The sequence below is a fragment of the Aythya fuligula genome, chromosome 2, assembly GCF_009819795.1.
Source record: "Aythya fuligula isolate bAytFul2 chromosome 2, bAytFul2.pri, whole genome shotgun sequence".
In the NCBI taxonomy this organism is placed as follows: domain Eukaryota; kingdom Metazoa; phylum Chordata; class Aves; order Anseriformes; family Anatidae; genus Aythya; species Aythya fuligula.
In genome coordinates this window covers 29,416,349-29,430,346 of record NC_045560.1, presented here as the reverse complement: position 1 = coordinate 29,430,346, position 13,998 = coordinate 29,416,349, and the positions used below count along the sequence as shown (strand labels likewise).

The window sequence follows — 13,998 nt, the reverse complement described above, 5'->3', positions numbered from 1 at the left end:
CCACAAGATCCTTGCTCTGAATGCAGGTAACAAGAGTTCAGGGATAAAATGACCAGAGCTATCAATGGCTGGGCTGGAGGCACCTATCTTCAGCCTTGACCTCCAGCTTCCAGCATTCACTCCAGGGCTTTACAAATAAATGACATAGGCTGAAGTGTGTCTTTTAAAACTGCAGGACACAGCTGAGTCTTTGTACAGAATCTTCTCAAGCATCCTCTATCCTGATTACAGCAAGAGCAAGACACATAGGCAAACACCGTACATAAGTGAATTACACAAGAGAGTGGTAGAAATGCAGTTGCTGAACCATACTGGTGTTCCTACAAGTCCTACTACAGCACGAAGTGAGGGAAGTACATTGATGCAGCAATAGGAGATCTGTCAAAAAGCATCAGTGTGGGCACAGGCTGAGAGTCCCATTTATCACCAGCCTAACATGAGTGATTACAGCTGAATTACAGTGGCTTTAAATGTAGAAGTCAATTTTCTAAGCTAATTAAAATGAGGGAGGCTAGTAGTCCCAAGGTTAGCACAATTCAGCTCCTATATCAAATGCAGTATAATCAGAAAAAATGAAACATATATCCCTGATTCAAATAGAAACTCATTAGATGAAGTTCAATGGAAACAGTGCAACTAATAGTCCACAGATTACCATTTTACTTATGCCACTTGGGATATAGCAGGAACAAATTGTGTTTGCAGAGACATTGTTACATTAATCCATGTTTCACAGAGAATCAACATTTTCTTTGAGAATCCAGATTGACCCACAGTAACACCTCAGAGGGACAGATAAAAATGTACATCATGGATATGTAAGTTCAGTATTACCATTTAAAACAGTGGAGACCTTATGCTGGTGGTCTGAAAACTGCTGAAGGCACCTTAGAGATCATCATGAAACCAGTGTCAAAAGAGCACTAGTAGCCCATGCGTTCCACAGCATCCAGCAGTAAGAAGGCCAGCAGGGTTCAGTTAATTTTAGAAATGAGGATATTTTTAGAAAATTTCCTTCTGTTGTAGTGTCTTCCTCCACATTAGGCCAGCTTTACTAAAAGACCCTGTTTAGGTAAACAAGTCACCACAGCAGAGGTGAACACTCTTTCCCAACCATTTTGACTCACAAACCAGTCCTTATGACACCCAACTCAGAGATGTTCCAACAACAAAGCCTACCAAAGCTTTTAGGACAATGACGTTGATGCAGCAACGGATGGAAATGCTACACTCTTAAGGAAATTATTCTTACGAACGAATTAATCATTCATAAAGCGATAACAGAAGATAAGCGCCAAGATTGCAGAGTTAGGGGTAGCTCTGGACCACGTGTGGTGGCTGAGGTACAACCAGCCTTTACACCCTTACCTCGCCTGACCTGGACTTCTGCTTGTCCTTGAGACAGGGCAGCCACTGTGCCAGCCAGCCTGGCCTCCCCGGCTGCCTGCCGGCTCGACACCCCGCAGGCCTTCCTCTGGGTCAGCGTGACCAGAGATGAATGCGGCGATTAGGTGGCTTTCTTAAATGAGGTATTGTTTCATTTCAGCAATAGGAAAACTACAGCACATAAGAGTGAAGATTTGAAGCCAATTAAGCAGCCTAGAAGTGTATCTATTTCCCTTAGGGCTCAAAGTCTTGAACAGCTAGTGAAGTCCAGCAGTTTCAGATCCTCTCTCCCTGCACACTCCCCCAGCCAACAATTGTACCCATCCTTCTCCTTTCTTTTCCAGACTTTCAGTATTTAATCATCTCTAACTCTTTAGTCTGGAGGAGCAGCTGTGTAAATATAGCTGGAACTAAGAAGGGGTAATCTTGGATGCTCAGGGATTAACTTCTTTTACCTTCCTGAGCTGTTTACAAGCAGGTAGTAGTCTGGAAGCATTGTCTGGCCTCCCTGCCTAGGTTTTCTTCTTAGATTTTGGGCTTGGCCTGGTATAAATTCACCATAAGAAAAGTGAGCAAATGTGCTCTCAGCTTGGCTGAGCAGTGAGCAGGCAGTGCCTCGGATCAGTCACAGCAAGGGGCAGTGACACAGGAGCTGAGAGGTAGGATTGTCCAGTCTAATTTGCTGCTGGGATACTTCCCCTCCCCCCCTCCCTTTTTTTTTTCTTTATTATTTCAGTTAGTTCTTTGAAACTGCAGTTTTACTTCATTACAGCTGATTTAAGATCACCTAGCACTTTAAAGAAGGGCAAGCTAGCAGCTGTGTATTACACCTTGATTTTCTTTTCAGCTAGGTGGGATCACTGCAAGAGGCCATTTGGCAACCCCATGCATCACCCCGCTGTGAAGCTGGGCTGCGTATTTCCCTTCAGTTTCAAAACACACATGGTTCATCCACATAGTTCTGCAGTATTGTACTGCTCCTAAAAATAACCACCACCGGCAAAGCCTTGTGAGAGGGACAAGCCTTCACAAACATAGGTCAGTCAGGAATCAAAAAAAAAAAAAAAAGCTTTCCTCATCCCGCAGACTAAACATGAAGGAGACTCTGCCTGTTCACAGCTCCACAGATATCCCTTCCTGCAGCAACAGAAGTGGTTTTGGCTCAAAGACATGAGGCTGTTGGTTACCAGAGCACAGCTGTAGGCTGTGACCCTCTCAGAGATGAGTCACACGACAGAGAAATGACAATAATGATACAAAAAGCACCCAGTCATTCCTAGATTTCTCTCTCAAGCCAAAGGAACATAATGTTATGAGCAGATGTATTAAACTTCATGCACACCAATCTGAACTCAGACTGCACGCTAGAGCTGATGCCCTATATATGGAATATCCGGGCTGCCTGCATTTTCCACACTCTCCCTTACGAATTCTTTCTTTATAGTATCAATGCAGTATCCAAGTCCTTCTCAGACACCAAGAATCACACTCTCTTGTCAACAAAGTTTCAGCCAGCCACTAATTAACGCCACACTATCTGTAAACAATGGATCCAAGACACAGATAGCTGCCTTCAGCTTGTGGCGGCGTCCACAAGGGCTTGTCAGCCTGAGCACCACCAGGCTGCTATCGGCTCCTCACCAGCTCCGTGACCACCCCAGCTGAGGTCAGCAGGTCCCGCGCGACCCAGGGGCACAGAGAGTATCTCATCAAGTCAGCCCACAGAGCAGTGGGCTGGCTGAGGGAGAAAGATTTCAACCTCCGCCTTACTGGAAAGTAGTATCCATTTTTTTCAAATGTAAACACAAGTTCAGCTCAACAGTTTCAGCTGAAAGGGTTGGCAGTTAATACACTGCTACGCAGCTTGAGAACAGAGACCAGACCCTGAAGCCTGGTCAACTTTAAATGATTTTATACATATAAACGGCTGAGGCAGTGCCATAACGACCTGTGATTCTACAACAGCAGCAATAAGGTAACAAGGACGTGTGGTTTGTTTCTAACAGTGCTGCACCAGTCTAAATGCAATTCCATGCCTTCTTAACGCAGAAGCAGTTTCAGATAATTTAACTTAGCCAGCACCTTGAAGAACAAAATATCATTTGAAGCCCAATTTGGCAACATTTATTTAAAAATTTGCATAATAACTCCATCATTGTAACAAAATTATACCTGTTTATCCACCTCCTCTGAAGGTTTTCTGACACATACCAGTAATTTAGGCCCGGTTTGTCTATTCTTCAGATGGAAGAGAGCAATCCCAGGCTGACAGAGCTATGCCAGCAGAAACACAGTCAGCAAGGGATACCAAGTGCTCTTTAGCAATCACCATTTTGACAAAGCTGTCAGCTATGAACAAAGTAATGCTAAACAGTTTTGGAGGTACAGCTACAACCAAATACATTACTTAGGAGTTACTGTAATACCCCAGCAAAACAATTGTAGTACAGATACAGGTATAGCTTGAATGTGAAACTCATTCCCCACTTGAAGTTTTCTACTCCAAGTTAAACTTTATACAACAACCAGGTCATTCAAGAAACACTGCTCTCCACCTTCTGACTTCTTCCCCTAAAGAACAGTGCTGGAAGACAGATCAGTCCTGCCTTTGTATTTAAAACCATTCATTGAAGCTTTTATGCATGTTAATGGAGACTGTCACCAGTTAAACACTGGCATGTTTAATACGCAGAACAAAATATGGTTGACTTTTGGGAGTGGGATGGCTTTCCAACTATTCCCAGTAGTAGTTCAAATGAATACTTGAAATGAAGCAATCATTACTTTGTATTTTACGGCTTGTTTACTGAGTACAAAGAGCCAGCCTGTCACATCAGCTTCCTTAACCTAGCAGTATTGTGCACATGATAGGAAGGAAAACGTTAGCCAGATGATACCAGTAATGCCCTAGATTCATAGGCCTAGGCAGCACAAACATCTTTCTCAGGATTGACTGTTAGTAACCTACATTTTGATGTGCCATCAGTTACATGAACAGAACTGAAAATATCATCTTCTGGAAAGAGAATTTTGGGCATTCTGGTTCAAATTTAGCAGTTTTTATTTGTAGGTTTCTAAATTGTTTTTTTTTTTTTTTTTTTTTTTTTTGTTTTGTTTGTTAGAGGCCTAAAACTAAGTTTAATATCTCTTGCCCCATTCTACTCCCTACCATAAAATCTGAGGAAATTCACTTAAGGCTTATAAGTACACCCAAATTCCTCAGTAATCAGATATTTGAGCCTGAAGATACTGAATTCAGTACAACCTGTGTATGTGATAAATGCCCAACATTATTTACCAAATATTACACATAACACAAGACAGGTTCACCTATTTAAAGGATTTCTCAAAAAATGCAGGACCTCATCACTTCAAAAAAAAGTCACTGCAGTATTTCTTCTGTGACTTGAAGTTTTTAATGAGATACCTACAACTTATAACACTGGTACATTTATGAGCCTTACCACACTTCTAATTATTCTGTTTTCAACAGAAATATTTCTATCCTTATGAGAATCAATACACGCCCAGAGGTTGAAGAGAACGTACAACTGCAGTGCAAGAAGTCAGACACCTTCTCTCTGCAGACTTGTTTTGAATTGTTTATTGAGGTTTAAGAAGTCATCCACATTTCTATAAATATAGACATTACTTGAGTAAGTGACTTACAATGTCACCAGTGCAGGTACATATATAACCAACATACAAAAGCTCCACTGGAAGCTACTTCAGTTTATTCAAAAAGGACCAAGATGTCATAAAAAAACAGCTGTCATTTCAGTTATTGAAGACACTAAAGTGCATTTTTGGTTAATTCTTGGATGAACAGCTGCAGGTTAAAAAGTTTGATTTTTTTTTTTAAACATATTTAAGTTACATTGATTGACATTCAGGTTTGTAGCTGTCATCCTCCTGATACATGGCAGCAGGTAAGAAAAACATATTTACTTTGCTGGTTGAGTAAGAGGAGGATATATATTTTGCCTTTTTTTTTTTTTAATTCAGTATTTCCAACGAAAGTTTAAAGATAATCTAACATTCTGATGAATTTTTACAGCACCACTAAAGTCAGTCCTACTTAAAGTTAGTCCAGGCTCTGTTTTAGCCCTTTTAATTGCTAGCAAGTTGTCTAAAGAGTCACTTGAAGCTCTGTACCAGTAAGAAAAACTACCCTCCCTTTTCTGTCAAGCACTATCCTGCCCAGTTAACACTGTTTGCACACTCTGTAAACAAGAACAGCTTAAAGCATAATTAAAGCAGAACACAGGCCCATCTTGAAAATCTTCTTCCCCCACTCCCCCCCTCCCAGCAGTGTCAAACGTTTTGAGTGTATAAAGCATTATTACATTCCAAACCACAAAATACTTTAAGAGTCACGATAAAAAAAAAAAAAGCATACGTTGAAAGTGACATAGCAATACCACTTTAATAAAATGGGGCATTTAGGGGAGATACAAGATGTGCTCTGCTAAGTTTAACTCCATCTTTACTTCATTACGGTTTCAGTTTTATTGCCAAAAAAGTCACTAATAGAGCGAACAATGCTGCATTGGTTAGAACCATAACAGCCAAAATTGTTCTTTATAGCTCTTTTACTGCAATTAATTTATTTATAATTCGATAGTATGAGGACGTAATATTCATCATTCAAAAACAGATGACTAATTTTGAGTAATAGCTTAAACCTGATTTAATGTGCATGTATAAGGATGAATGGCTACTTCTATAAAAATAAAAAACTTCCATACCAAAAACATGCTATATGTTGGGAAAACACTTTTCCATGCTCCATCATGTTGTTTACATTTTTTACTTGTCAAAAAAACTCTTTCGAATCAGTTGAAAAATCCACAGCACTTACGTTTCAAGTATTTGAACTGAACATGATTCAATTTCAAAAAGTGCCAAATTTAAAAAAAAAAAAAAATACACATGTAGCCAAGCTTTCATAGAAATTCCCAAACTAGATAAAGAACAGCCTCTTGAAATAACTTCATACATGTTTTTAAAGCTGTATTATGTTCACCTAAACACTCCACATACGAGCATTAGAAGTTTAAAAACACAGAACACCTTCAATGCAAATTGCTTGCAGAGGGCACCCTCAAATATATGAATACAACACTACGCAGAAAACCCTCGTTTTATTTGGCTATTTAGACATCCATGTCACATATACCCACCCATCCATCCATTTCCTGATAGTATTACATCATCTATTCGGGCTTCTGAAATAATGCAGAGCCATAAAGTCAGAAGAGACTATTTAAAAAAAAATAATAATAAGTTCCATGACTGCACAGCCTTCCACGAGGCAAGGTTGTGCAACTGATTGTTTAACGTAACTAAGCTTAACGGCATCCAAACGAGCAGGCCTGGGTTTGGAAGCTGTCTCATGTCAAATTTTGACCATGTAACTACTCTAATAGAGAAAGGACAAAATAGAACTCATCTCTTCTTTTTCTGCTGCCTCAACATTTTCCTTCGCTTAATTATCATATCATATAGTTTTTCCAGTCCCTCTTTGAGTCCATCTCCAATGATTGCACAGGTAGGCTGCAAATGCCAGGGGGTTGAAGAACTCAGCTCACTCATCGCTAACATCTTCTCGATTTCAGAAAGCGAGAGAGAGTTCCTCAAGTCCTGCTTGTTAGCAACTATAAGGACAGGCACTCCTTGATTTTCCGATATCCTAGTGATTTTATGAAGTTCCGTTTTGGCCTCCTCCATTCTCTCGACATCGACAGAGTCCACCACAAATACGATGCCATCCGTGCACCTCGTGTACGACTTCCATAGCGGCCTCAGTTTCTCCTGGCCGCCCACATCCCAGAAGTGGAAAGTGACCGTCTTCGAGTTGCCCAGCGTCACTTTGATTTTCTCCGTGTTAAATCCCTTAGTGGGCACGGTGTTGACGAACTCATTGAACTGCAGCCGGTAGAGCACCGTGGTCTTTCCAGCGGAGTCCAGCCCCAGGATGACGATGTGGAAGCACTGGAAGGACGGCAGGCTGGACAGCAGCGGCGTCTGGTCCGAGAGTCCATTCCCCATCGCCGGGCCAAGAGATGACAGCAGCCTGCCCACACCAGCGCCGGGGCCCCCAGCTACACTCCGAGCCTGCGGCGACAAACGCGGCGTTAGCTGGACTCCCGCCCGGCCCTGTAGGGCCCCCCTCAAGTCCCCCAAGCCCTCCAACCCCCGCCGTGCCCCTCGCCTACCGCTCGGCCCCGCCGCCCTCAGCGCGGGGAGATAAGCACAGCGCCAGCCGCCATGCCACCCGCACCGCCCGCTGCCGCCACCGCCTCTGGCGGTCGGGCTGCGCCCAGCCCGCGCCTAGCCCCGCTCGCCCCGCCCCGCGCATCTCATTGGTCCCGCCGCGCAGCGGGGGCGGGGAGGAAGGCGGGCTTCGCCTCTTCGATTGGTCGACAGCTTCTGCCACTCATCGCGGACTCCATTTTGTCCTCTTCAGCCGAAGAGGAAGGGGGATTGCGGCCCCTGAAGCCACGCCCCTACTTGAGCCGCGCGCGCGCTCATTGGGCACGGGGGCTGTCACTCTGGACGGCGCCCCGCCCCTCTAGGCGCGGCTGGGGAGCGGCTCGGCGGCGCCTCACAGCGCGCGGGACGCTCCTCGCACTGCACCGCGGCACTGAATGGGGGGGGGCCGCGCTGCGACGCCCTTCCCCGGCCGCCCGTTGCGTTGCCAGCCGCCCCGCGGGGCCCCTCGGTGGGCCCAGCCTTTCCGTCAGCCCCCCCCACCAGCCGCGCCCATGGGCGCCCTCCGTCGCCTAGCAACGGGCGGCACGCGCAGCCCCGCCTCTCTCCCCCCCCCCCCCCCGCACCTTGCTGATCACGTTATCCGTGGCGGGCGGGACCACGTGACGTGCCGCCTCGTCCCGCTAAAGCGGGGGCGCCGCCATTTTGGGGTGCCAGGGAGGGTGCGGGGGGCGTTGGGTGCGGATGTGCGTACATGGCGCTGGGGTGGGTGATAGGGGAGGTTCCTCACAGCAAAAGGCCGTGTGAAGTAGTTCTGCGTTTCACTATCCAAGCCTAATTGGATGAGCTTTAAAAGCTTTGAAATCTTCTAAAGTCAAGACTAATTACAACCGTCTAATAAGTCATTTTTGCATGGTGCTATTTCAGGGCAGACAGGGTTTCAGACGAGGCCTGGGGCTGTGTTTTGTCTCAGATTTTCTTGCCATCTCTCCATAATTTTAATTTTTCCCCCATCACTGTTCACTTAGTGCTTTTGCCGACATGGTCTTAATGCAGCTGTGGCAATGCAGATGCCTACTTCTTTCTGATGCCTGTGTGGGATTTATACCAGCTCAGCGTAAAATGCCTCTAGCATACAAAAGGATCAGGTGCCTTGACTTCAGAACAGGGCATACTAGTAAAGTGTTTATGTATAATCCTTATTTAGATAAAAATTAAATAAGCCATTCTTTTTGATGAAAACATCTATTTGACTGGTAACTAAAGCTGTTGCACTGCCAAAGGCTACTGTTCCAAGCATTTGTTTTTTCTACTTTGTATCACAATTAGTACAAAGAAGAGGGTCACTAGCCTATCCTCACAGCTATGCCCTTGACCTGCTGGGCTCCAGTAAGAGAAATAGTGATATTTTCTATATTAACTTTGCATTTTTTTTTTTTCAAGAGCACTTCTAGATTTCTTCATGTGGCTGCTGGAAAGGGATGACTTTTTAAGAATATTCTGGCAATTACATATTTTATTTTCTACTTGAAAACATTACAGTTTCTATTTTAAGTCACAAATGTGATGTATAAAAAAAGAAATGTATTAGTGAAAGGGAATTGTATAGCCACAGAAATGCCACTGCGTGCTGTAGGCATACGTGGTTTGATATACATTACAATCCTACTAAAAATAGCAAATTTCTAATTTGCTTACCCTTGAGATAGATGTTCCACTGCTTTTATCTTTGTTAGTTATTTACATCCTGATCTTGCAGATGACTTCTTGGAGGAAGTGGCCTATTTGTATAGGAAAGTGGTTTTACTTATGTGGAAAAACAGGGGTAAGCTACTACCCCAAATGCCAACTAGTACAGCTTCTAACTTGGCAATATTTTACTGTACCTTTCCATAGGATAAAGAGGTGCATAGCATATAAAGCTATAGAAAAGCAACAGTAGAACTGGGCCTTAATTATTTCATGAACAGTGTTCAGTAATTTAAAGTTGGTAGAAACAGATAAAAATACCACGTTAAGGAATATTGCTACAGAAAATAGATTTATTCATAAAACTTGACAGGCTGAAAATAAATGAAATTGACCTTTGTTTCCACCTATAAAATTGTTTTCCTTATTTTAATGGAAAAATAAGCCCACTAGATATTACAGTCTTCCAAGCCACTTTACACATCCTAATAATAACTGTCTATTTTATAATTAATTCCACAAGGAAGATATGGGCCAGCTACTACCTTTATTACAGATATTTGAATTTAAAACATAAAATGCAGAAAGATTGCCTTTACCTATTGCTTTGTTGAAAAAAGTCAATACATAATAAGATTTCAGTGACCTTGAAGGAGGAGTGATAAAGAACTGATGATTTTCTAGAGTATAACATATCTGACATCTTAAAGATGACGTGTTTCTTTGGAAGAGGACTTTTGTGGCATTGGGGAGATAATTATAAATTAAGATTTGAGAGAAATGAACATCTACAGCAAATGAGCATATATATATTCATAAATATATACATGAAAATGATCCACACTGTCTAAAAACAAGGAGAAGTAGGTTGTTCTACTTCTTTCCTCTCCCTACATTTAATTTATCTTAGCCACCTGTTGTAACTTGCTGTAAACTGAGTTATGAACTCTCTGGGGCAGGGACTATTCTTCATTGTAAGTCTTCTCAGTGCTTAGCACCTTGATCTTAATTAATGCCTGTAGGCATTCCTGCAAAACAGCTATTAAATAACAATCCAAGTTGATCAGCTCCTCCCATACACTTCATGCTCCTTTAGAAGTCAAACGTGAAGACTGGGCAGGTGTTCCAGGTGCTGGGAAGGGAGTAATGGTATCTAAATTAGTGGGAGGGTAAGAAAGCTGACACATTCAGCTTCTGATAATTGAAGGTAAGGGCGAAGCAAGGCTTTGATTATCCCATAGAAGCTTTGAAAGAAGAAAGTGTATGGCAAGAAGTACACTTACTGCCTTTTCAAGTATGTAGCTAAACGGGGGCCTCTTATTTAGAAGACAGGTGAAAATAATTGTAAAGTCCATGTGGGAGGCAACTGGAGGGAAAAAGGCTCAAACCATGTGAAGCCTGTAAGCAAAATAAGGAGAGGCCTAATTTCTATGTTGGGTTGTTTCACAAACTCATCCTTACTTTTCTGACTTCCTACCTCCAGCTCTGAGTTCTCTCTGGCTCAGCATTCCTTAACTGAGGAAAACACCTACAGCTTCTCTGGAATAACAAGCTCTTATTTGATATCAATTTACCAATGCATATGGCAGTACATTGTTTTCTAGATACATTTCCTATATGTTTTATAAGCTTCATACACATAGTCTGTATATTTCTTTAAATATTTTCTACAAAGAAAAGGTAGCCTGGGACAGGCCTTTGTGTTCAAGAAAAGGTTGCATTATCTGAATAGCATGTAGCTTCTTCATAGTAGTACAATAGGATTTTATTATTATTCCTATATACGAATAGGTCCAGGGATAAATTTGGTTCAGGGCAGATTTGGGAGGTCCAGGCCTCCGAAGCTAAATGTGAAATGAGAAATTAATCCCAAAGCAATGCTGGTGAGCTTGAATTTCATTGGCCAGGTAAGCACAGTATTCCTTTTATTTTGGTGAATATCATTATTCTGTAGAGTAGAATGGCATTTATTATCCAGTTCAATTGCTAATCACCTTTTTTTTTAATAATACTTCATGTTATGAATAGCGTGCAAATCAAATGAAAAGTGAAATGTAAGACAAACAACCCAAATCCCATGTACTGAGGATGCAGCCAGAAATACCGACCAGTAAAGGACTGAGGCAAATGCAGATGGAATGAGCGGAAGAAATCTGCCTCGTGGAGCTGAGTTAGTTTTAAAACACAGACGAATGAAGTTGCTAGAATGATGGTATTGCAAGGGCTGTGCTGCTGGCTATCTATAGCTGCCATCTAGTAATGGGATGCCAACACCCCTGTCTGCATGAAAGAGACATGTTAACGGCCTCACAGAGTGAATTCTCACTGCTCCATGTGGAAACCGAGCAGATTTCTCAATGTGTATACAAGAAAATCAATTGCACTTCAGTATAATGACATGACAGGCCTAGGCTAGGGTGCAAAATAATGTTTTACAATTGTAGCTTAGCTGTTTACATTCAAAAATTGAAGCTATTTCTCCTCTATTATATGCTAAATCTAACATTATAACTAAAAACTATTGTTTTGAGGTGATATTGTTTCTGCAAGAAGATAAGTTCCCACCTAAAATACTCCAGCACTTTTATTATTTTGAATTTGAGAATCCTCTTGAAAATCAACAGCAACAATGAAATTGCTGACAAATTGCAAGACGTGAAGTTTTGTTCTTAAAACCATCTCTTAAATTGACATACAAAATGTTTTGAGCAAAGAAGCTTTTTGTCATCTTTCCTTTGTCTGCTGAATGTTTTTATGATAACTCGCGAGCTGCATGAATTATTTTGCTGTGATTATTAAAAAGTAGTTGGTGGTAGAAAATCTAATTTATTTCTTCACAATAAATAACAAAGCTTCAAGCAGCAGGAGATGGGATTGCTGTGTGTTAAAGTTACCACTCTGATTAGACCAGTTAATTAAATCTATTCGCCTTTCATACGTACCTTCACATGAAGCCTAACATTTACATTTTACTGCTTTCCTTTTCATAAATAAACATCATGCCATGTAGCTGGCTAACAAACAAGATGTGCTTGATACTGACAGTTGTACTGAGTTGCATCTTGAATGCTCCTTAGGTGTGTTAGTTGAAAAAGCAGCAGTACTAGTTCATAAATGCCCATAGTCTACGTGAGCAAGTGTTTTGTCTCACAGTGACTGAGTTATAATCGCCATCTTCCAAATTCTGTAGATTTTATTTACTTCACTGTCTGACAGGATGGCTCTAACAGCAGAGACTCCAGGTCTGTGGAGCACAGAGTAACTCCTGGCCTCTCTCCATGTGTACAGCTGCATATTTGTCGTGTGCCTTCCTCCTGAGGTCAGGTGGAACACAGCACAATGGCCATTTCCCCAGCAGCATCTCTGTTTAACAGGTTTGTTTCACAAAACTCTAACATACTTATTTTTAATTTAATGGCAGCACATAATTAGCAGTTAGGCATAGATTCCGTGTTTGCACTATGCAAGGATTATAATGACAAAATCCAAACCCAGACATGCAGCTAGTTATGAGGTAATTTAAGCAAGCATTACTGTTGCATTTACCCCCGGTTATCAGTCTCCTTGCCCCTACTTCACAAAGCAGCTGCCTCTAACAAAAAACAACAACAAAAACACCACCAAAAACATTTATTTAATAAATTAAAAAAAAACACCTCCTACCTTAACCCTTCAGTACACAAGGTGAGACCATGAGAAATTCAAGACTGTTCTATGTGTGATATTATATACGAGCATTACATCCTTGGCTTGCACATTTATACTAATAGGACACATCCGTGCTTATATTCACCACAGCAACAAGTTTCTTCACTCCACTCCTTCACCCTGAGTTTCTGACACCATTTGTCCCCCTAAAACTACTGATTTGAGTTAAAGAAGCTCTTTTGCTGGCAGCAAGGGGCTACTGAGTGAAAACATTGTCAGTTACAGCACTGGTTCCAAGAGATTTATTTTTCCCTCAATATTTTCCTCCCCATAAAAGCTATGGGCACTTCAGAGCTTTTTTGTATGTGAGAGTCATTCTGTTTTAAATCCTCTCAAGTTGAGATTTTGCTCTAAGCTGCCATCTCCTCACAATGCTTCATTTGAAGAGGGTTGCACAACTTTTAAACATATCAATTTGCTTTAATACAATGGATGCACTTTTGCAGGCAGATTGAAAGTACTACAATTTCAGACAGAAGGGCAGTATCTGCTTTATTTTGTTCCTGTATAGCTAAATTTAATACATGAAGGTATTTCCCCCACTCAAAACTAATACCTGAGATACCTGTAGTAAACCAGATCCTACTGTTAACTTAGTGATGTTACTAGCACTGAGCAGCAATGAAGAGAGCTAAACAGCAAAGTGCAATTACAGTTTTGCTTTTTCTGAAGAACTCTGAGTATTTAGCACTATATAACATTTATAAGGGTGGTGAGATTTGCCAGAATTATGCAAGATGGGGCAAACAAACACTTTGAACAGCAAAACCACAGGGTTATTTTCCTGTGAATTTAGATCTCAGTTGATTCACTGTAGTGGAGAAAGAGATGGGAGTTCTGACCAAGGCTTTTCAAGACTGATGCTGTGAAAGGGTTTTGCTCCTCTGGCTTCACTAGCTTCTTATCCAGTTTGAGCACAGGGCACTTATGGATGCAAACTATGAATTTTTCACAAAGTTTGTAGAAATCTGTCTTTAAGACATCAATGTCTCTGTTAAGACA

General features: G+C 41.7%; 1 protein-coding gene across 1 annotated transcript; it reads right to left on the bottom strand.

The window, feature by feature from the left end:
• Positions 1-4,975: 4,975 nt before the first annotated feature.
• On the bottom strand, positions 4,976-7,667 carry ARL4A (ADP ribosylation factor like GTPase 4A). Its single transcript, XM_032182848.1, has 2 exons — positions 7,605-7,667; positions 4,976-7,503 (listed from the first exon to the last, which is right to left on the bottom strand). Exon 2 carries the CDS (start codon positions 7,435-7,437, stop codon positions 6,835-6,837), a length of 603 nt encoding a protein of 200 aa, XP_032038739.1. The 5' UTR covers positions 7,438-7,503; positions 7,605-7,667; the 3' UTR covers positions 4,976-6,834.
• Between the last annotated feature and the right edge of the window lie 6,331 nt (positions 7,668-13,998).

Excerpts from the sequence above, each read along its gene's own strand:
- ARL4A (XM_032182848.1), bottom strand. The coding sequence starts at position 7,437 with ATGGGGAATGGACTCTCGGACCAGACGCCGCTGCTGTCCAGCCTGCCG.